The 22,406-nt window shown below is 39.0% G+C and overlaps 2 protein-coding genes and 1 pseudogene across 2 annotated transcripts in view; 2 read left to right on the forward strand and 1 right to left on the reverse strand.

Moving 5' to 3' along the window:
* The first annotated feature begins 2,305 nt into the window (after positions 1–2,305).
* CALM2 (calmodulin 2) lies at positions 2,306–16,478 on the forward strand. Its single transcript, XM_033124856.1, has 6 exons — positions 2,306–2,432; positions 8,212–8,242; positions 14,296–14,439; positions 14,533–14,639; positions 14,978–15,113; positions 15,833–16,478. The coding sequence occupies exons 1-6, from the start codon at positions 2,430–2,432 to the stop codon at positions 15,859–15,861; spliced, it is 450 nt and encodes a 149-aa protein (XP_032980747.1). The 5' UTR covers positions 2,306–2,429; the 3' UTR covers positions 15,862–16,478.
* Positions 16,162–19,915, reverse strand: LOC117033011 (60S ribosomal protein L30-like; annotated as a pseudogene).
* A 1,908-nt stretch (positions 19,916–21,823) lies between these two features.
* STPG4 (sperm-tail PG-rich repeat containing 4) overlaps positions 21,824–22,406 on the forward strand; it is a 42,788-nt gene continuing 42,205 nt past the window's right edge. The window contains exon 1 of the mRNA XM_033125649.1: positions 21,824–21,866. Within this exon, the coding sequence (XP_032981540.1) occupies positions 21,834–21,866 (33 nt within the window). The 5' untranslated portion in view covers positions 21,824–21,833. The remainder of the gene's footprint in view (positions 21,867–22,406) is intronic.

Raw genomic sequence — 22,406 nt, forward strand, 5'->3', positions numbered from 1 at the left:
CAAGATTTCACCTTGGCTTGCTAGAAATGCTGTTCACTAGGTTTCAAGGGTCCACATGCCCATGCTTTTTACCAGGAAATTCTAATTCTGGCCTATGAATTATTCTTTCTGGACCGTGGTTCTACCAACAACCATCTTAAGGAACTACAGTTTGAGCATTAAACCCTAGTTTCTAGATACCTAATCACTGACAGCTCCTCCCTCAAGCCATGCAATTGCATACCTCTGGGCCTTTGCTCTGTTTTTTCTTTCATCTAGAATTTGCTTCCCTCTTCCTCCCTGCTTTTTTATTTTTTCCTAGCCTATTTATTATGTCAGACTCAATTTAGGAGTCTTCTTCTTTAAGAAACCTTTTTGGAAACTCTGGTGAGCTAAGATCCTCTCCTCTGTGCCATATAAGCCCCGTCTATGGTAACAATTACATTATATTCAAATGGAGTTCACACAGTAGGTGTTCATCATCTTAAAATATTCCAGGTTATGCACACCCTTGATTATTTTGGGTGGGACCAAAGCACTAAGTAAAAAAAAATTGTGGGTGTTAACATACACATAAAATTTACCATCTTAACAATTCTTAACTATACAGTTTAGTGGTATTAAATACTTCATAATGTTGTGCACCCACCACTACCATCCATCCCATACCTCTTTTCATCTTGTAGAACTGAAACTCTATTCCCATTAAACAGTAACGCCCCATTCCCCTTCACCCCAGCTCCCGGCAACTCTATGAGTCTCACTATTTTAAGTACCTCATGTAAATGGAATTATACAGTATTTGTTCTTTTTGTGACTGGCTTATTTGACTTAGCATAGTGTCCGTGTTGTAGTATATTATAAAATTTCCTTCATTTTAAGGCTGAATAATACTCCATGTAACCATATTTTCCCTATCCATTTATCCATTGATGGAAATTTGAGTTGCTTCCACATTTTAGCTATTGTGAATAATGCTGCTTTGAATATGGACATAGCAATATCTCTAATTTTCTGCTTGCAGTTCTTTTGGGTATATACCTATAAGTGGAATTGCTGCTCATATGATAATTCTGTTTTCAGTTTTTAAAGGAAATACCATACTGTTTTCCACAGTGGCTGAACCCTTTTACACTCCCACCAACAGTGCACAAGGTTTCCAATTCCAAGGAGCCAACTTTTATGTGGTTTTAAAAATGTCCATTTAAATCTGAGATTAGAGATTTAGAAAGGTCAAATTAGAAAGGTCAAATTCATTATGGGGGGGAAGGTATATTATAGTGACCACTTGTTTGGTGCTTACCCTGTGCCTATTACTTGAACATTTTACATTAACTCTAATCTTTATATAATTCTAATTCTTACAGTAATCTTTTGAGATAGGTATTACCACCTCCATTTTAAATGTGGCTAAAGATTCAATGATTCATCCAAGGTCATACATTTAAGAAAGTGGCCCAACCAAGGCACACCCAGGTGACTCCAACCCAGACCTCTATTATTCTACAGTATCAAGGGGGCTATTTGGAGTGACTAATCCCACAGAATCTGTGGGTTTTGAATGACTTTTTTTTCCTGGTAAATTACGCCTGGCAAGGAAGGCAAAGGGGAAGTATGAATGGAAGACCTTTTCAGATTAGTCTGTCAGCTGAGCAGCTGCATTTGCCCTTATCCAGATTTTCAGATTTTCATTGGTTTTGTGAAGAAGTGAAATAGAAAATGCGTGGCCTCCAACAGGCCGAAATACGAGGCTGAGAAGCTGGGCGTGGGGTGCGTGGGTACGGGTTTCTTGTGGTCTTTCACTTCATCCTTCATTGGCTTAAGGTGTTTTCATCTACCCCTACAAAACGGGCGGGAAACTGTATTGTGTGAGTGTGGCAGGGAAGAATGGGTGGGGGAAGATTCTCCAGCCAAGCGCAAGACAACCAACTCTGCCGCCTGGCGCAGTTGCCAGGACACCGTGTCCAAAGCACCAACGGCAGAAGCCGCACCGCGTCCCAGCGGCGGCGGCAGCGGCTGCTGCGAGCCCAAGTGACGCATTGCAGGTACGAACCAGCCAATAAGAGGCCTGCTCAACGACTATAGGCACACGTCGCTACGACATGCTCCTCCGCGCCGCAAAGTAGAGCCCCTCAGGCGCGACTCCACCGGCCTTTTTAACGGCTCGCTGGGGAGTGAAACCCACTTACGTCATCCATTCTCCCACTTCCCTTTACCTCTTGCATCGTTGACCAAATAACTGTGGATAAAGGGGTCTCGAGAAGAGTTTGAGGGAAGGGGGATGGCCGGGACTCGTTTGTGATGTTCCGTTATTCGGCATGCGGCGGATGGATCTAGCGGAGGGAGGTGTTTATGAGGCGCTGGGGGCGGAGGGGGAGAATTAGTCCGAGTGGAGCGAGCGAGCTGAGTGGTTGTGTGGTCACGTCTCGGAGACCGGTAGCGCTTGCAGCATGGTGAGTTCGTCGCTAAGCTGCCGGCGCTGGGCCTTTGGGGGAAAGAGGCTGAAGCTAATTGACTAAAGAAAGGGAACTCACCTCCCTTAAACCTTGCAGGAATGATCTTCGCCTGAGGGATGGCGCGAAAGAGGCTGGGGGCGTCCGCGGCGGTTGTGTCGCAGGTGTTCCCCCACCCCCATTCTCTTCAGGATGGTGTCCCTTAGGATATTGGGGGCCAGGGGCACTGCCCCCGAGGCCGCAAGCTCCTCGGGGGCTTGGCTGGATGAGGATGAATCCGGGGTGGGGGAGCAGCCCAGCACATGGGGGAGGCGAGAGAGTGGAAGGGCGCGGGGTGGGGGGAGCGGTAGCGCCAAAGCGTTGGGTCGGGCATCTCTAAAGGTCTGCTCGGGGGCCGGATTCAAAAGCCCAACGGACGGCTAGTGGGGGCGCCAGGAAGCGTCTTTGTCCGCTTGTGGCCGGCATGCGCGGAGGGGGCGGGAGGGAGCGCGCGACGCCCGGGTAAGAGCCGGCGCCGCCGTTAGCCTGCAGCTCCCGCGTGCCGGGGGGGCCGGGGGGCCGGGGGGCGAGCGAACGGGCGCGGCGCGCGGTGTGGGCAGAGCCCGCGCGGCGCGGGGAGCGGCCGGGGGGCGGGGCGGCGGGGCTGGAGCGCCGCCCGCTGGGCTCGCGCCCCAGCTGCTGCGCTGGCACCTGCAGGGCTGCGGAGGTCCTGGCGGCCGCGGCGCTGCGGGGCTGGCCAGTAGGGAGTGGGTGGGGGGGGGGGCCTCTGCAGCTTCCCCTCCCTCTCCGGGGGTGAGAAGGAAGCTCGGTGAGTGCCGATCTGGCTCCTTCTGGGTGCTGGGGCCTTTTCCCACCACCCAGGCTGGACATTAAGAAGAAAAAAATTTTTTTTTTTAATGGCTTTGTACCTGAAGTCGGGCGCGTCCCCTCAGTACGCATCTTGTTAGAGAAAGCCATCGGCTCCAGTTAAGGGTCTGAAAGGCGTTTCCTGACCACCACCTATGGAAAGCAAGCTTCGGAGTGACTGCCGTTCTGTTGTGAAAGTCGGTCTTACTTCATGTAACAACTTGAAGGATGCCTTTGAAAAGGGCCATTGAATATGTCGTATTTTTGAGTACTCACCTGCACGCCTAATGCCAAGCAACCGCGACCACACAGCATTGCCCACGCACCAGTCCCCTTGGAAATGACTCGTATTTCCTAGACAAATTGCCAGATCATCTTAAAGTGTAGTTCATTTCATTTGTACAGTAAGGGTTGTCAAATACTATAGTGATAGAAGAGTATTTTGCGGGGCAGGGAATAAAAACATTTTCCTGTCACTTGAGACCGGAACTCCTGTTCATTCCCTGAAAAAAAAAAAATCTAAGGAGGGCGGTGGTTAATTTGCAATAGTTATTTTGTGGTTTCCTTTTGCCAAGTGTTACGACAATGGGTGTGTCCAGGAGGCAAGGTGACATCTTAAGCAGGAGTTGGAAATCCTTGCCAACTGAAACTTGCAGCCTGTATGGGTGTGGAAAGAGTTCACCTTGGTTAAAACTAGTGTTCATTTAAGTTTGATGCACTAGTTCCATCTTGATAAATCGTTTTATTCTGAATTTGAATATGTTCGAATTTACTCACAGGTGAAGCTACATAATAGGCGTGTAATTTAAGTTCTAAATTGTGAAGGAAAATTTCAGTCTTAAATGAAGGATGAGGGTTTTTTTCCTGCATCTGTCGTAATTGAATCAAGAACTCGAATTAGGTTTTCTTGGTGATGCTTGGAGTTTTGTATCTGCTTTCGTGGTTCTTGCCAGTGATAGGCTTTTGTAGTTATTTGCATTATTGATGCTTTGGATTTTTTCGGTTTGTAAGTTGACAGTCATCGTTAATTAATTTGGAAGTTGTCTTCATGTGATTCATAATTATAAGACTTGGAAATTGAAATTAGAACTCTCAAGTTAAAGAATAAAAAGTTTATATGAAATAGAATAAGATTGCTCACATAGCTCTTGGGTTTACATGTAATCAATACATGCTCATTAAAAGGGGATGCTTTAAGAAAAGGCTGGGTAATTAAACTAGAAAATGTGAAGATTTTGTAGCTTGACTAATAAGTTACATCAAACTGCGACGAGATCTGTTTCTGTTAGACTGAGGAAATTCACTATGGATCTATTAAAATACAGAAAGTTCTAGATTCAGCTAGAATGATCAGATTAGACCTTTTGGTAAAGGTCCTAATTTTTATGAAGTAGTTTCTTATAGTGGTTTTTCTTTTGGTCCAAGATGTTATATATAGTAAATGCTGTTCTATCAGAATTAAAGTACGTATATTTTAACTTCACTGAAATAGAGACTGCTTTTGATACAGGTAAAACAAATACCTTGATTTCTGAAATTGTAGAAAAATTTACTTACGAAGCCTTTGTTGTATGGAAGTAGCACTTGGAAGAATCAGGAAGGAGTGAAGGATAGAAGTTTGTGTTCCATTTCAAGCCTATGGATTCTTACATTTATTAAGATCAAAGTTTTGGATTATTTGTATACCACCTTTTCACTAGATGAACTCCAGGACTATCCATACCTACTTTTGAATGCCATTTAGGAAATGTTTAATAAAGGTACATAAATGCATTCACTTCAGGTCACACATGGCCTAGATTAGTGTTTCTCAATGTTTACAAATCACCTGTAGTTTTCCAAAATGCAGATTCTAGTTCAGTAGGTCTGGGGTGGAACCTGAAAGTATACTAATGCCTGGAAGCTTTCGAGCAGTAGGAAGAATTATATCAATTGTAGAAATAAAAGAAATAAGGAACTAGTCATCTTTGCAGTGAATTATCCTTCACTTTACTAAGATAAACATGTTAATGAGGTTGAGTTTTCCCAAAGGTATAATTCTAGTTTTTTTTTCCTTTTTTCTTTTTTTTTTAAATTTTATTGGGGAACAGTGTGTTTCTCCAGGGCCCATCAGCTCCAAGTCGTCATTCAACCTAGTGGAGGGTGCAGCTCACTGGCTCTTGTGGGAATTGAACCGGCAACCCTGTTGTTCTGAGCTCACACTCTAACCAACTGAGCCATCCGGCCGCCTTCTAGTTCTTCTAAGTAGTAAGAAAATAGCATTCACCATAGACAAGTGGGAACCAAATTTCTTTGGTGTAGTTGGAAAAGGCTTACAAATTAAAGAGTTCTAGGGAGTCTTGTGTTCCTGCTTTTAGTAGGCTTTAATCTGAATGTTGGTGGTAAAGTTTATTTTAAAACCTTGAACTCTGGATTAGTAAGTAGAAAAAACTTCTTAAGTTTCTTGAAACATCCCAAGCAAAATCATGGAGCGCTTGTGTGAGTAACTTAGTCTCTTGTGTGCTTAGCGTCTTCCTTGAAGCTCATTTGTGATCTTTTCTGAGACTGCATTTGCCTTGAGGTAGAGAGCTGGACAAGATGGTGTGGGGTCATTAAAATTAAACTTACCAAGCAAAATTGAAAAATTTCTGTTTTATAGCTAACATCCTTGTTTCTCAGCTTTCATATAAACGAGCTTTTCCCAGATATTCCCCACCACCACCACGTTGTGAGAACAAACGCAGTTGCCTTTTCTGCACATAGCCATCAAACCTTCAGCTTTCACGCATGCTGCAGTGCCTTGTACACAGTTAGTTTAACGTTTTTAGTTCTAAATTGATTTTACCTTTCACATCTTTCCCTGGGCTGCGCCTAGTGGTTTCACTTTGTGGAAATACATTTTGTCAGCTTAAAGTTAACATAGAACATGATGGCTTTGTTGTAAAAGGCTTGATAATGCCATGCATGTTTATCTTCTGTGTGGAAGTTGAACTAGTTTGGTTGATATTTCAAGTTCTTTGGTTAGTTTATTGTATAAAATAATTATCACTGAACTCTTTGGGCTAGCCCTTTCCATAGCTTCGCATTTGCTCTGCACAATAACCCTGTAAGGTAGATAGGAATACTGTGTTACAGATGAAGTCCACTATGAGAGGTGGAGTAATGTGACCAAGGTCACACAGCTGTTTAATTGCAGAGCTGGGATACTAGCGTGGTTATGACTCAAAAACACCATGCTTTTTCCTTCACCATGATACCCTTTTTCAGAAATGATAGAAGTCCTGTAAAATGGAATCAGACTAGAAGTAAACCACCATAACCTCTAACAAACTAAACATCAACTCTGGATTTTTAAAATCTTATTCCTAGGGAAAGCAATCTGATTTTATACCAAATCTTGCTAGAGATAATTATTCTATAAACTCGTGCATTTTAACTTAATTATTGGCACTTCAGTTTTAAGTTAGTAGGTCTTTGGCTTTTTTTCCTTTTTTAAATAGAAACAAGTTGAGTTTGCATTGAGGTCAAATCAAAATTGTTGAGCAGAGAAAGAAGCTTTCTTGGTTTCTCAAATTGTCTCGTGCTGTCCCCTGTAGAAAATGTGATGCTATTCTACATTAAGGTGTTACCCTTATCTGGAGCGTGTTCATTTAAAAAGAACAAAACCAGGCAGTGTTCCTTCTTTTCATACCAAACAATGAATGGATTAATCATAGTATGTTTGACTTCGTGTAGGTAGGAATATTAGATAGAAGGCTACTTTGTCAGTGCCTCCCAGAACCACATAACTAGCTGCTTTATGGGTATGTATACTAATAGCAGTGAAATGTCCAAAAATGAAGGTCACGTGAAGAACAAGTTTTCTGCAAATATCTTTATACATTATGGAGTTCTGAATTTCAAACTTATAGGAATTGGTGTTGTTTAATTGTGACTAGTTAACTACTAGTTAACTAATTTTGTACTCCCCACTTCCTGAAATTGAAGCTGAGCCTCTTTCCCCATTTGTAAGATAGGCGATAATAATACTATTATAGGGTTACTATGAAGACTGAATAAAAAGAACAACATATACCTATAATGGGTTTTAGACATCACAAACCTTAGGCTCACTTTGGGATTTCAAAAGTCAAGAGAAAATGGGTGGCTGGACTTAATACTACCGTGTTTCCCCGAAAATAAGACCTAGCCGGACAAGCAGTTGTAATGTGTCTTTTGGAGCAAAAATTAATGTAGAACGTGGTCTTATATAATTGTCCGGCTAGGTCTTATTTTTGGGGAAACACGGTGTCTGGTAAATAAGATAGTTGAAATGTTCATAATTCTGCATTCTCTGCAGTTGCCTGGCAGGTGAGGAGGAGTAAAAACTGATAGCTTTCATGTTGCCCAAACCATGATATCTTGACTTTTAATCTTTTTAATAGATATGAATTTTGCTTACTAATATGAGGGGGGTTGGAAAATCACTTTCATGTCCAAATGATATGTTTAATCATTTATAGGAGTAATTTTGAATATAGTCCCTTGGACATTATTTTTGGTTCAGTGGAGTTTTCTGGTAATGATTTTATCTACCAAGGGAGGGGGTAAGCTTAAGTTTTAGGTATGCTAACTTTGAAAAAGGAAACTAGATTCTATCCTTATTTTAGAATAATTCCAATTAAACTTTTTAGTATGCCAGATTTGCCTTTTTAAAATTTGTGTAAAATTTAGACTTTCAAACGTATTTTGAACTATCTTCGTATCTTAAACTCGGGATCAAGACAGCTTGCTTCGAAGAGAAACCAGATGTGTGCATTTTCTACCCATCTGTGTGCTTGTTGCTGATAACTAAGGAATGTTGAACTAAATGAAGTTTATGGTACCTGCTGAACCTTGGAAGTTTTAAAACTTGTTTCTGTAACTGCTGATCTACATCCTTTCAAGTACTTACCTATCTCTGATCTCTTTGTAGGCTGACCAACTGACTGAAGAGCAGATTGCAGGTGAGAAATTCTTTGCCTGATTGTGCCCATTGGATTTTATTATAAATTGAATAGCCAACCTCAAAATAAGATACTTGCATGAAAGAATTGACTTTGATCTATGTAGTAGATGATAACAAACGGGTGTAATGTAATACAGTAATTGAACCTGCTTTGGCAAGTGAGAGGGTAAACTTGTCTTTCACATCTTCTGAAAGATGTGTGGAACTAACTGTAATTAAAGACCTATGTTTTCAGACTGTGTGGATATACTTTGGAGCCTGGTGGTGGTCTTTGTTTTGTTTTTGTTGAAGATTATCTTACTCTAAAACACGAATTCTAGGCAGTTTTTAACACTGCAACTCCAAACAAATCAGTCTCCACAAAGAGGGTCACGTAGTAACTAACAGTTAACTTGAAATGTGGAATCAGAAAATAAACGTTGGATTTACCCCGGTTTAAAGTTAGCTAATATTTTAACCTTAGAATTGCATATATAGTCAGGGAATAACCATTTCTCCAGTGAAAAACCGAGGTCCAAAAATTAGCATTCTGTTTGACAGATGGTAGTAATTTTGTCTTAACAAAGCAGTGACAGCTATTGAAATGAGCTTAAATCTTGTTTCCTTTGGTTTTGCTATGGAAATGTTAAATTGTTACATAAAACCTGATGTCATGTTGTCTTTATGCCATACTAATTAAACATTAGTACGTACTTCCGATTTTATTCTATACTTTTGAGATGGCTGGTTGGTTAACATCATAATGTTGGGGCAACTTGTTCAAGGTTTTTTTTTTTTTTAAATGCAGTATTGAAATGGCTTTCAAACTCTATTACTTTCATTAGAGACTTTTGTTAACACAAGGATCAAGCACTTTTAACTGCCAGAATTTTGGTAGGCAAGGAGTTTTAAGTATTCAAAAACACTATAGCAATTTTTTTCAATGCTAGAGAAAACTGAGAAGCCTGGTTGGAACTCAGTTATATTGCCCATTTAAAGTAAGCCCCTCCACACACCTCATAAACACAAATTTGGAGGAGCAGAAATCATTAGTGTCAAACGTTCATCATAAACATTATTTGATAGGACTGTATAAAGTAAAAAGCTATTAGCATTAAAGGACCAAATTTGAGCAGGTTTTATTTTTACAACTTAACTGTGTGAATTTGGCTTAAACCTGAGATTTGCTTTCTGTGGTTGGTAAATTGCTATATTGAGTGTGTTAAAAGTAATCAAGCAGAACTTGGGAAATAATTTCTTTGTTCGTATATACTATTTTAAATGTATCAATGAAATGTAAATTATTCTAAAATAGTTTTTATATAACGTCTTCAGGAACTGACTTGGGCTATCTAATATTTCCAGTCTTAAACTCTTATATTCTCTAATACACCTGGCCTTCCTCTCTGCCTTTCGTTTCTTGGTATTTTCTCTCAGGTAGTTGTGCCTACTATACACAACATAGAATGTTCACTTTATAAGGTAGAGTATTACTCAAGGTGCCATCATAGAGTTGATGCTCCTCATTGCCTTCCCAAAACACACACAATTCTTTAAAAAATAGTTTGTGAACTACAAGAGAATCAATGACTTATACAGCATTTTTATAAAGAATAGTTGTAGTTCATTGAAACACTGTCTTTAAGATAAATTCTGTCATTTCATTGACTTCCATCATACAATTAAATTTCCAATAGGAGTGGGGAAAAAATATATTCTAGTTTCTCTCCCTACCCTGTCCTTTCGTAGGCTTTTTAAAAAAGATATTACTTGGACCCCAGGCTTTAGTGAACCCTTAGGTTAGATAAACCAAAGCTTTTATGCTACTAAAATGAAAACCCTGTGAGATCAGGGACCTTTTTGTTACTTCTTGTGTTCCCAGTGCCTACCATGTAATAAGGACTGAATAAATACTTCTTAAATGAATAAGTTTCATTTTCAAAAATGTGTGACAAAAATATGTTCTGGAACACTTCCTACACAATCCCAAGAATTATTCTGCCTCCCAAAGTCCCTTCCTAAATTGGGTATGTTTCAGTGTCCACCTTTGAGGTAAAGGCAGATTTTTCTTTATCTGGTGGGTGAATTGTAATCACTGGTGACCAGTAACATCTCAGAGTCTAAGACCTACTTGTTCTTAACAAGCTTCATGTAATACAACATTGAATATACTAAGGTGCTTTTAAAGCTATTTTTTTTCCCTACAGTAATTATCACTTCAGATTTATGTAGAAATTGTAACAGCAAATAACGTGGTCTAGGAAAAAGCATGATTGATGTTTAGAATTGTTTACATTACCTCATCTTAAAGAGCAATCCAGAGCAGTCTGGTGTGACATCACTAACAAGTTAATTTTGTCTGACTCTGCCATGATGTTATTTGTTGTTGTCTGACATTTAGAGGACAATAGAAAAAACAAACGTACAAGAATTTTTCTTTTTTAAAGCAACTTGAGCCTAAACCTTCATTAAACTTTCAAGGTCCAGTGTAGGGATAAAACTTACTTGATTAAAAAAAAATTAATCTGACTGAGTTTATAGCAGCAGTTTCATAGTGCCAACGAAGGTCTCATACATGACCTTCAAGGGATTATTAAGTTCAGTTTTCTAAATACCTAGAAGTTGATAAACAAAACATTTGATTTTTCTTCTGTTGTAATTGTTTTTATGACAACCAATTTAATAAAATTACAGATTTATATAATAAATAGAAAGGGTCTTGGGATTGCTAATGAACAAATAAAACAACTTAGGCATAACTAGAATGGATTTTGGGAGGTCCTATCAATTATGTTGAAGATAGCTGTTTTGTGATATTCAGGACCTGTTGTTTTCTTATTGCGTATTTAGGTTTCTGACTCTTGGATTTTGTATTTCAAGTCATTCCTGGAAATTACTGTTTTAGGATGACATGTTACTATAAATGAAGATTATACTAATTCTGAAGTACAGGTGGTACGCAGTAAATGCAGGCGAGTTTAAATTGTACTTCTGAGTTTATTCTCATTTCAAGGAATTTTTACAGGTATTTCTAGCTCTTAAGTGGAAAAATACAGAGAAATTTGAAATAAAACTTGACCTTTAAAATATTTTCATTTGTTCCTTCTTTGTATATATAAATTGTAGTTACAACATACAGTTTTATTTTCTGCTTTTCATTTATTCCAGCAAACATTTGAAGAGTTACTAGATTTTAAAACTTGCTGCAACTTAGAACATACACATATCAATTGACACCATGTATCTTTCATAATTTGGCTTTAAGTCAAATCATGTAGTAAAATGATGATACCACATTGGGAATTTTGCACATAATGGTGGTGTTAAATGATATAGTGCCTGTAGCTAAGCATTACAGCAGAGAATGTAATGTAAACAAATACAAATCTCTTAAGTGCTTTAATTTTCTTGTATCCTGTTACTAGGTGATAGATGCTATGTATTCAAACCCAATAGTTTGTATATTTCTAGACATTTCTATATCCTGTAAAAAAAAAAAAACCCTAACATATAAATGTCTTCATCAAATTTTGTCATTGGGTTGATCTAGGTTAGTACTACATATATACTATTTTCATAAAATCAATGAGTAATTTGGTACTGAGCTTCTGGTATCGAGTCAGTTCCTCTGAAAACATTTAAACGAAATGGAACTATTTACTTGTTAATGAATGCAGCTAACTGCAACTAGTCAGTAATATCTAAAGCTAAGCAATTCAAAGATTTTAAACAGAAGAAAGTTAACATGGTGATCCAAGAAGGTAAATAGAACCCAAGTAGTTGTGGGGGTAATTTTAAATAACCCAGTTAGGAGGGTGTTGTAATTGTCCAGGCAAAGATGATGGGGCCATGAACCAAATTATTGGTTGTAGAGATGGGAAAAGAATCAGGCAGTATTTAAATAGCAGAGTTCAGCATGATTGGACAGATTTCAGGGGGCAAGAGTTAAGTGAGTTTTGCTTATCTCCCTAGGGTAGCTGGGGAGTATAGAATTCGTTTTCGTAAGTCTTGCTTGAGGTCAGCCAGGGGAAATGTCCTGTAGGAAGTTAGAAATAAAAGTGTTATTGAGACTAGTATACCAAAGATAGGAAGTGTTCATTATAAATGGACGTAGATGAAATGGCCAAGGAAAGAAGAAAGGGTAAGGGAGTTGGTTACATCATGTGGTAAGAGACAAGTAGGAGCAAAAGCATTTGGCATTGTACGGTAGGACGTAAATTAAAGTACTGTTGTGGAAGCCAAAAGAAGTTTGAGGGGGTTTCTAGTGTCATCTTGGATACTGCAGGAAAATGAGATCATATTTTTCTAAACATTTATTAAGTACTTACTTGTCAAACGTAGTTCTAAGTGCTTTACGTGTAGTTAAATTCTTAAAATTGGGAAGTCGATAGTTATTCCCATAACAAAAAATGAGGAAGCTGAGATAGAAAAAAGGTTTAGTAATAATTTGCCCAGGTTACATAGCTGGGATAAGTAAGTAGCAGAGCTGGGATTTTTAACCCAGGCAGTCCTTTTCCAAAGTCTGATTTTCATTTCTATGCTGTGTGACCTCACATACTGAAACATACCTGCTGGATTGGGTACCTAAGTCATTGGTGAACCTATGCACTTTCAGCTGATGCGTTGGAGGTGGAAGCAATTTTAGCAGTTGATTGATAGAAAGGAAATGGATCTGACTAATGGTGCCTTCCAGAATTTGGGGGGAGATAAAGGACAGGCACTTAAAGGAAAATATAACTGAGGTTTGAATTTAGATGTATGCTAAGAGACATGAAGATAATGAAATATTTAATGACAAAATCATAAGAGTAGTTGAGTCCAGAGAAGAGATTATGATGAAATAAAACTGGGAAGTTTATGAATTGGAGCATGGATAGACAGGCAGGAAATGAAGGTAAATAGAAGAGACTTGGACTGTAAGAGGAGGCACACTACTTCTTAAACGTGTCAAGTGTATAGTTTCAGATGTTCTACTTATGTTGGGGGAGCTTATGGCCTTGTGAACTTTGGAACTGCTTTTGTATTGGCTTGCTGATACAGAAATACTAGAGTTGTCATTAGCACATTTATATGACCTTGCACTACCAAATTTAATCTCTGCTTTAGTTTCTCTGTACAATAAATGGTACAGAGAACTATTTGTGGACCACCACTCCAACAGCTTTCCATATCATCTAGTGGTGAAATAAAAGCAACATAATTTCATAAGATCTTAAAGATCTTAGGCAATAATACATTTTACTCTACTGCAAGTTTGGGATTTTCTTATCTAAAGAAAGGTCTAAATTATGTTTGTTCTCAATAATACAGCTAAAAATGGTCATTCATACCTTGATCATCCCATTGCTAACATCATTATAGATTATTTGGTGATAGTCTCCTCTGTCTTCCAGAAAAGAAAACTAGCCTATAGCACATTGTTTGAAGTTTAAAGGTTTTTTTTGTTTTCAATTTAGTGAGTGATGAGACAGACTTAATTTTTGACGACTTATGTTTGTATTCTAACCATAGTACAAATAGTATAGTTGCTCTATAGAAATATATTTTTGGTTAACAGTGGTCTTATTTTTCTAAGTGTAGGTTAGAGCTGTAATTGTGAATTGTGTTCCACAGAGCAGCTTTAACAGAAAACAGAGAACCAGTCATTTGGGGCTTGGATTCTTTTTCTCTTTAAACCCAGAATAGTTTGATTTTTATGTGGTCTAGATATTTGAATTCCCTGTAAGATTTAGGTGAAAAAACTCCCTGGTAGGTCAATAGGAGCATATGCCGGTATGATTAGCTAAAGATGTTTGAAATATCACAAGGCTCTCCCACCTAATCCTTCAGGAATCAAAATCTCATTTCAGTTTCTATCTTCATATACACAGGGTGCCAAAAAATGTATACACAAGGGGAAAACTATTAAAATTGTAATACTCAATATATACCAAAAACAGATAACACAAGTCATGTGTATACATTTTTTTGGCACCCCCGATATATCTTTTAAGAGTTGATTAATACATTTCATTTAGGAGGTTATTTTTTTTATTGTTAACCTATGCATTTGGATTGTGGTCTCTCAAACAGAATTCAAAGAAGCTTTTTCACTATTTGACAAGGATGGTGATGGAACTATAACAACAAAGGAATTGGGAACTGTAATGAGGTCTCTTGGGCAGAATCCCACAGAAGCAGAGTTACAGGACATGATAAATGAAGTGGATGCTGATGGTAAGTCTTTAATTTGGAGGTTTGGGAAAGGGGAAGTTGAAAAAGTGGCATTTAAATTCTGTTGTGATGTTTCAATTAAACAAACCATTTCAGGTAATGGCACAATTGACTTCCCGGAATTTCTGACAATGATGGCAAGAAAAATGAAAGACACAGACAGTGAAGAAGAAATTAGAGAAGCATTCCGTGTGTTTGATAAGGTAGGTTTTCGAGGACTGAATTTGTTAAGTTTTAATTCGAGGATGAAGATGGATGAAATGAAGATATCAGGACCTCTTATTCTTTGAAGACTTGTTTTTCTGATAACTTACCAACATAATTCATTATTAAGCAAAAGCTTTTTAAGAATTCAGTGCAAGCTCAGATTTCCTAGCAACGTGTATTGCATTAATCTTGTGGTAAGGAGATATCACTCGACTTTGGAACTAAGAAATATGGATTTCTAAAGTATATTTTTCTCTCTAATGTGAAATATAGTAAACTTAATAAACTTCCGTTCCAACTCTAATTTCACACATTTTACTGACTTTTTTTCTAGGATGGCAATGGCTATATTAGTGCAGCAGAGCTTCGCCACGTGATGACAAACCTTGGAGAGAAGTTAACAGATGAAGAGGTTGATGAAATGATCAGGGAAGCAGATATTGATGGTGATGGGCAAGTAAACTATGAAGGTAAGTCTTTCAGTCTCTTACCACCTCATTCTATGCTTTGTGAGTTCAGAGATACTTGTTAGGTATCTGATAGTGTAAAATTAGTAAGCCACTCCCAACCCCATGAAGATGCTAAAACAGTTATTTGTATTTACTAACCTTTTGCTATGCAGAATGTTGTGAACAGACTAGTTAACATCACTCACCTGAGAAGTTTTTAGATCTTTTTCCTCTGAGGTCCTATCCCTATACCTAGGTCCTGCATTTTTAACAGGATTGCTGGTGGGTGGTTTCATATGCACACTAAAGATTGAGAAGCACTATACTCCAAACTGCTAAAACAATTTTTGTATAACATTTATGGAAAAATTTGAAAAGCTTCAAAATTTTATTTCAAGATCCTTAAAATGAAATTAAGGTGACTTCATTGGATTCTCTTCCTCTAATTAGCTTTAGTCTGAAAATTTATGCTTCAAATTCAAAAGTATCATTGGTAATACTAAACTAAGAGCAAGAGTGCTTTTTATTTATAAAAGCTATCTAAAGCATTAATTGGGTTTGTTCATTTAGTGATTTTGGTTTATGAAGTTCCAGCCTTGGCAGTAGACCAGCTTTCCTCTGTGCTTTATGATCCTTTTGAGGAAAGAAGAAGGAATAGTAATTGCTCAGTGATTGAGTAAATGTGATTGGTTTTTGTCAGTCTTTTGCCATTGACTACTTTTTGTGTACTTCTTTTTCAGAGTTTGTACAAATGATGACAGCAAAGTGAAGACGTTGTACAGAATGTGTTAAATTTCTTGTACAAAATTGTTTATTTGCCTTTTCTTTGTTTGTAACTTATCTGTAAAAGGTTTCCCCCTACTGTCAAAAAAAATATGCATGTATAGTAATTAGGACTTCATTCCTCCATGTTTTCTTCCCTTATCTTACTGTCATTGTCCTGAAACCTTATTTTAGAAAATTGATCAAGTAACATGTTGCATGTGGCTTCCTCTGGATATATCTAAGCCCTTCTGCACATCTAAACTTAGATGGAGTCGGTCAAATGAGGGAACATCTGGGTTATGCCTTTTTTTAAGTAGTTTTCTTTAGGAACTGTCAGCATGTTGTTGTTGAAGTGTGGAGTTGTAACTCTGCGTGGACTATGGACAGTCAACAATATGTACTTAAAAGTTGCACTATTGCAAAACGGGTGTATTATCCAGGTACTCGTACACTATTTTTTTGTACTACTGGTCCTGTGCCAGAAACATTTTCTTTTATTGTTACTTGCTTTTTAAACTTTGTTTAGCCACTTAAAATCTGCTTATGGCACAATTTGCCTCAAATCCATTCCAAGTTGTATATTTGTTTTCCAATAAAAAAATTTTACCCAATTTTACCCAACTGTTGCTCTGAATCTGAGTCATTTAATTAACTTGAGGTCGAATAATTTTGAGAATCAAATGTGGAGGTGGTTTGTACTTGGTGTAATTTAGTTAAGTATTTTTTTGACTAGTCAAGATTGTATTTAGTGGGTTGTTTTTGTTTTTTTCTCCAGTTTTCAAATCAAGCTCTGGCCAGTTTTATTAAAGAAAAATTTTGCATGGTTTATTGTTCACCAGTCTGTTCTGGCATGCTTCTGATGATACCAGAATCACCTGGATCAGTGATAGCCAGTGTGCATACTCTAGTATTTTCCACACGCTGTGCCCCATTCAATATTATTGCCCTGTAGTGATGGACACCAGTCTTGGCCAACATAGCGTAGTACTCTATATTTCACATTTCCTCAAGGCTGGGCAGTTGTTGGCAAGGATGACCAGTTTCGCTTTGCCTTGTCTGATCATTTTCAGAGTCTGCTTGTACCCCAGCACGTACTTTCCACTTTTCATAACAAGTTGGAGCCTAGAGTTGATCGACTCCAGCGACTCTTTCATCATCTTTGCGGCCACCATCTTCCTGCCTTAGGTGTAGCCCCCCAACCAAGAGCAGCTGCCTGTATTTAGTTTTTAAACTATGATACTTCAGAAGGTATAAGTGAAAGATTAAGAAACACTGTAAGTGTACCTGTATGGGCGTAAGGTAGGTAGGTGTTTGTGTTTCGTACCTTTTAAATGTATTTTTCAACTTTGGCATCTGTTTGTCCAAATTGACTTTAGCTATGCAATGATTTTTTAAATGTTTGTATTAAAAACACCACAATCTAAATCGAGGGAGGGAGGGTCAATATGCTTTTACCTCTCTCTTGTAATGTTTTTTACTCAGTACTTTTAAATTCTTGACTACCACAAGGGAAATGAGAATTTACAGTTGTGTCTGCCTATCTGCAATATTATACCAAAAAGGCATCTTTAGGAATGGATTGGCAGTAACTAAACTTTGTTTTAGTTTTTGCTTGCTTCTAAACCAGTGCTCTCTATAATTTAAGCTAACTCAAAAGGTGGTTTGGGGTTTTCGTTTTTTTTTAAATACTTAATGAGAGATTTCATGGCAAACCATAGCCAAGATTAAAACATTAAGTATGATTGTTACCTGAGTATTATAACTACAAGGTTTTTAATTTGCCAGAGGGTAATTCCTTTGGCAGGTTATTGCCTGTCTTTGACTATTTAAATGCCACTGTTGTACCTAATGATGTATTACGTTATTACATATTAGGCAGGCAAATCAATTAAATAGGAAGACCTTTATTAGATGTAAGAGTTTACTCAAAAGGAAGGCTAAACAAGGTATTTGGTGGGAGAACATTCGTGTGTCTGAGCTTTGGTGTTTTATTGCATTGTTTCAGTTTATTGCTGTGTATCAGCTTGAAGTCAGTGTTATCCAAGCCTCAGTTATCTTACCTGTAAAATTGGTATAATTTATCCAACTGTTTCTAACTTGGCACTTAGCATTTGCAATAAGTTTTCAGTTGATATTCTGTCCTGTTAAACCACTTAATGACCTTGTAAAATAAGAGAATTGGGCATAGTTAACCTTGGTGGTTTTCCAGTTCCAACAGTTTGAAGTTTAAATTGTTAAGGTAGCAGGGGAAACATGTTGTTGAGGGTACTGTTGGGTGTCATGTTAATGGCTGCTTTTACATTCTGGTAGTCTCACAAGTCACACAAGTAGGCATTGTATTGCTTTTACAGGAAATTGAAGTATAAAGCAGTTTTATATAATGTGGTCATTGAGCACATACTGAGCTGGGTTCAAATGTCAGTTGTACTGCCTACAAACATAATCCTCAAACCCAGCACTACAATTTTGAAACCTTATCTTTAAATCTTAACCATGTTACCTGTTTTATATTAGGATCATGGTAATTGATAATTCATTCCTCTCTACTGTCTGTAGCATGTTGGCTCTTAGATAATTCTATAACAAAAACCATCACTGCAGTTCAAAATGATCCTAGGATGTAAAGTAATTTTTGTTCAAGATCTGATGCATAGCAGAGGCACTATTGAGCTCTACTTAGTGGTCTTACATTCTCAAAGAGAAATGCCTTCCCCCCTTTTTAAACTGCTGTTGTGATAACCTGAAAAACATTTTGAAACTTCTCAGTGATACTGTAGAAGACAATGTTTTCTTAGGAGGACATTTTGTTTATCCTACATGCTTAATCTGTTTTATTGGTAAAGTCCTTGAAATCATTGACTCATGTTGTTTCTATTTTTGATAGTCAAGCTATTTTCTCATCTAGATGTTCCCTTTTATTTCACACCTTGTATGGGTTTCTGGACTTCTTTGTACCTTTCATCATATTCTTTTAGTCTCTAGGGTCCCAGTCCCTGGTCTGCTGAGCCAGTTTACAGGCTCAGCCAAAATGAGAAAATGAAATGAGGCACGCGCAGTGTGGTGCACTCGATTAATCTCTTACATTTGTGAAACTCGGGTTTTTACTTGCCTTCTAGGCCTTATAATTTCTGCTTGATTTCAAACCTGGTGTCTGTTTTTTTTCTTCTGCTTTTTTAAGGCAATCTTAAACGAATTTAGAATCCCAGTATTTTAAGAGAAATTAGATGGAATCCTCTAGTGTCTTGTTGCTCAAAAAGTTGCCCACGGAATCACCTGAGAGCTTGTTATAAATGGAGAATCTTAGACCCTGCCCCAGAGTTTGAATCAGAATTGGTATTTTAACAAAATCCCCAGATGTTTTCCATGCATGTTAACTTTTGAAAAGCACTACTGTAGTCCATCCTCTGATTTTACCGTGTTTCCCGGGTCTAATATAAGACCAGGTCTTATATTAATTTTTGCTCCAAAAGATGCATTAGAGCTGATTGTTCAGCTGGGTCTTACTTTCGGGAAAACGGGGTATTTATAGGGAGGGAAACTCATCAGTCATTTTTTTCAACAAATAATTCTATGTTCCAAGGGCTCAGACTTAAGAGAAAAACCTGTGTTTTGGATATGTTTAAAATTAGGGAGGAATGATTTATCAAAATGAGTTCTCCAATAGAGACAGGCATAGTGCTTCGGGCTAGGAGGGATTAGACCTAGGAGGGTTGCTCGTAGATGACTATGAGGTTTACCTGGCCGTCAAAGAAAGGCTAGCATGTGGAGAGACCTTAGAAGTGTGAAGATGGCATGTTTGGGGTTTGCAAGTACAGTTGACCCTTGAACAACATGGGTTTGAACTGCATGGGTCCACTTACCATGTGATTTTTTTTTTTTCAGTAAGTATATTGTTGGCCCTCCAACCCTGGGTGTCACATCCACAGATGTAGAGGGCTGATTGTATGCATTGTTCTAAGCCGTTTTGTATAAGGGACTTGAGCATCTGAAGATTTGGGTATCTGTGGGAGGTCCTGGAACCAATCACACATGGATACCAGGGGACTAATTAAGGTTTTGGGGAGTCAAAAGTTATGCATGGATTTTCGACTGCTTGGGGTTCAGTGCCCCTAACCCCAGCGTTGTTCAAGGGTCAACTCTATATATCAGAGCATGAGGGTTCTGATGAGGGAAAGGAAAGCTTGAATTTATAAATTTTGCTTTTGTCCTAAAGGCAGTGATAGTCCATGTTTACTGAACCTTGTGCCAGATAAGGTTCCAAACATTTCACTCAAATTAGTGATAATCCCATGTGGGTAGGTACCAATCACCTTTTAGATGAAGAAGGACAATAAATCCGCAAATGCAGCATATGTTCAAATTCTGATAGTTATGGAAGGAGAGGGAGTCAAGAACGAGGGAGTGGAGTGCCCCGTGCTGCAATGACACGGAGGACATGTTTGTTAGCTGAAAATTCCCCATTGGGTTTGGCACTGGGATCACTGGCCAGTTTAGTAAGTACAATTTTAATGGAAAGGTATGTGCACATGTCAGATTAAGATGGTATTAGGAAAGTATGGGAGGTCAGGAAAGAATTTAGCCCATATTACTCTTGAGAGTTGGTGAAACGGAGCAGAAACTTCATGGTTTGGACACGTGTCGGAGTCGGACCTGAATTTGGCTCTCAGTGCTGTGATGCTGTCATCTGCTAAACTGTCCAAGGGAGCTTCTTTCTTCATCCATAAAATGGGATTAATAGCTACTTCACAGGGTTGTGAGGATTAAGTTAGTGTGTGTGAAATATCTGGGACGCAGCAGGTACTCTATAAAATGGTATTAAGATTGAGAGGAGGGTTGTTTTTAAAGATGAGAATGTTGTGTAGGTTGAGAGGTTGAAAGCGAAAGTATGCGAGGTTGGACAATTAAGCTCATGAATTTGTTACAATGATGTTGCTATCCTTTTTTGATATCAGAGGGATTATTCATTATGAATTTGTACCAACTGGACAAACAGTTAACCAAGTTTACTATTTGGAAGTGCTGAAAAGGCTGTGTGAAAAAGACAACCTGAACTTTTTGCCAACAATTCATGGCTCTTGCATCACGACAAGGCACCAGCTCATAGGGCACTATCTGTGAGGGAGCTTTTAGCCAGTAAACAAATAACAGTATGGGAACACCCTCCCTATTCACCTGATCTGGCCCCCAGTGACTTATTTCTTTACCGGAAGATAAAGGAAATATTGAAAGGAAGACATGTTGATGACATTCAGGACATCGGGTAATATGATGACAGCTCTGATGGCCATTCTAGAAAAAGTTACAGAATTGCTTTGAAGGGTGGACAAGGCGCTGGCATCAGTGCATAGCTTCCCAGGGGAGGACTTCAGAGGTGACCGTAGTGATATTCAGCACTGAGGTATGGAGCGCTTTTGCAGGATGAGTTCGCGAAGGTAATTGTCAGACCTCCTTCCTAAACACAGGAAAGGGTAGTCTGGTTTCACAGTGAAGCCCATGGTTCTAGTGCTCACTCCACTTTTCCAGTCAGGCAAGAGAAGTGTGACACCTACAGAATTTCTAATTGGAGAAGTTCAGAAACAGTCTCAGAAAGTGGGTGCTAAAGCTGATTTTTGCCTTGAAGCTAAATATGCTTACCAAACACACTTGTCCCCCTTCCTGGGGAATTGAGGGTGATTGGGGGAAAAGGGTGATGGAGATTACAGTACACTCAAGCTCTTGCAAACTGCCTTTAAAAACCTCCTTTGGCGCAGATACCTGGGGGCTTTCTAGCGAGTCCATACGTGTGTGTGACCATCTGAACGATTTTCTCTGCGCGAGACTGCGCAAGGCTTCAAAGTGTGCGCCCGCCTCCCTTCCCCCACCACTGGAGACACACACTTGGCAAGTCCCCGGCGCGCACTCAGGAGCCAGCGGGCCCAAGACGCCACCTGGCAACCGAATGCCAGCCACATCGGCCTAGGGAGCGAGGTGGCCGCAATGGAGGAGCCGGCCGTCGCCGCCCCCACCACTGTAAGGGAAGACCTGGGCCGTGGCGGTTCGGTGGTCATAGCCTCCGGTACCGCTGCCCTCCCCTGAAGGCTCCAAACTGCCGGTCCTCCAACTACCGTTCCGGGTGCCCGGCTCCTCCGCCAAAAATTCCACCTCTAATCCCTGGTCCTGGCGCCCCTCCCGTTCTCTCTTCCTACCTTTCTGTCCCGGTCCTCACCACCGGTTGTGCTTAATTTTGATCTCACTTCGTTTTATTTCCTCTTTCCTTGCGATTACTCCCTTATCCTTCCCATTCACCCTTTGTTTTCTGTAGTTTTCCCCTTACCTGATTGCGCGGGACAACTGCTTTGATAGGGTAATTCGATTTCTTTCATTTTCTTTTCCCCCATTTGTCCAGAGTATGGGTTTTTCCTTCTTTACTCTATCGGACACGTTTTTTGCCCGCCTCCTAGTTTAGTATTTATAAAATATTTTAAACTATCTTTGTTTCGTTTTTAAATGTGGGTAGGGATGTGTAGCCTCTCTTTCCTAAAGTGTTTAACCCCGGAAGTGAATTTGGGT

This window comes from Rhinolophus ferrumequinum, chromosome 13 (genome assembly GCF_004115265.2).
Source record: "Rhinolophus ferrumequinum isolate MPI-CBG mRhiFer1 chromosome 13, mRhiFer1_v1.p, whole genome shotgun sequence".
Taxonomy (NCBI): Eukaryota; Metazoa; Chordata; class Mammalia; order Chiroptera; family Rhinolophidae; genus Rhinolophus; species Rhinolophus ferrumequinum.

Excerpts from the sequence above, each read along its gene's own strand:
- CALM2 (XM_033124856.1), top strand. Across the intron at positions 8,243-14,295 it reads GACTGAAGAGCAGATTGCAG|AATTCAAAGAAGCTTTTTCA; the intron begins GTGAGAAATTCT and ends TCTCTCAAACAG. Across the intron at positions 15,114-15,832 it reads TGGGCAAGTAAACTATGAAG|AGTTTGTACAAATGATGACA; the intron begins GTAAGTCTTTCA and ends CTTCTTTTTCAG.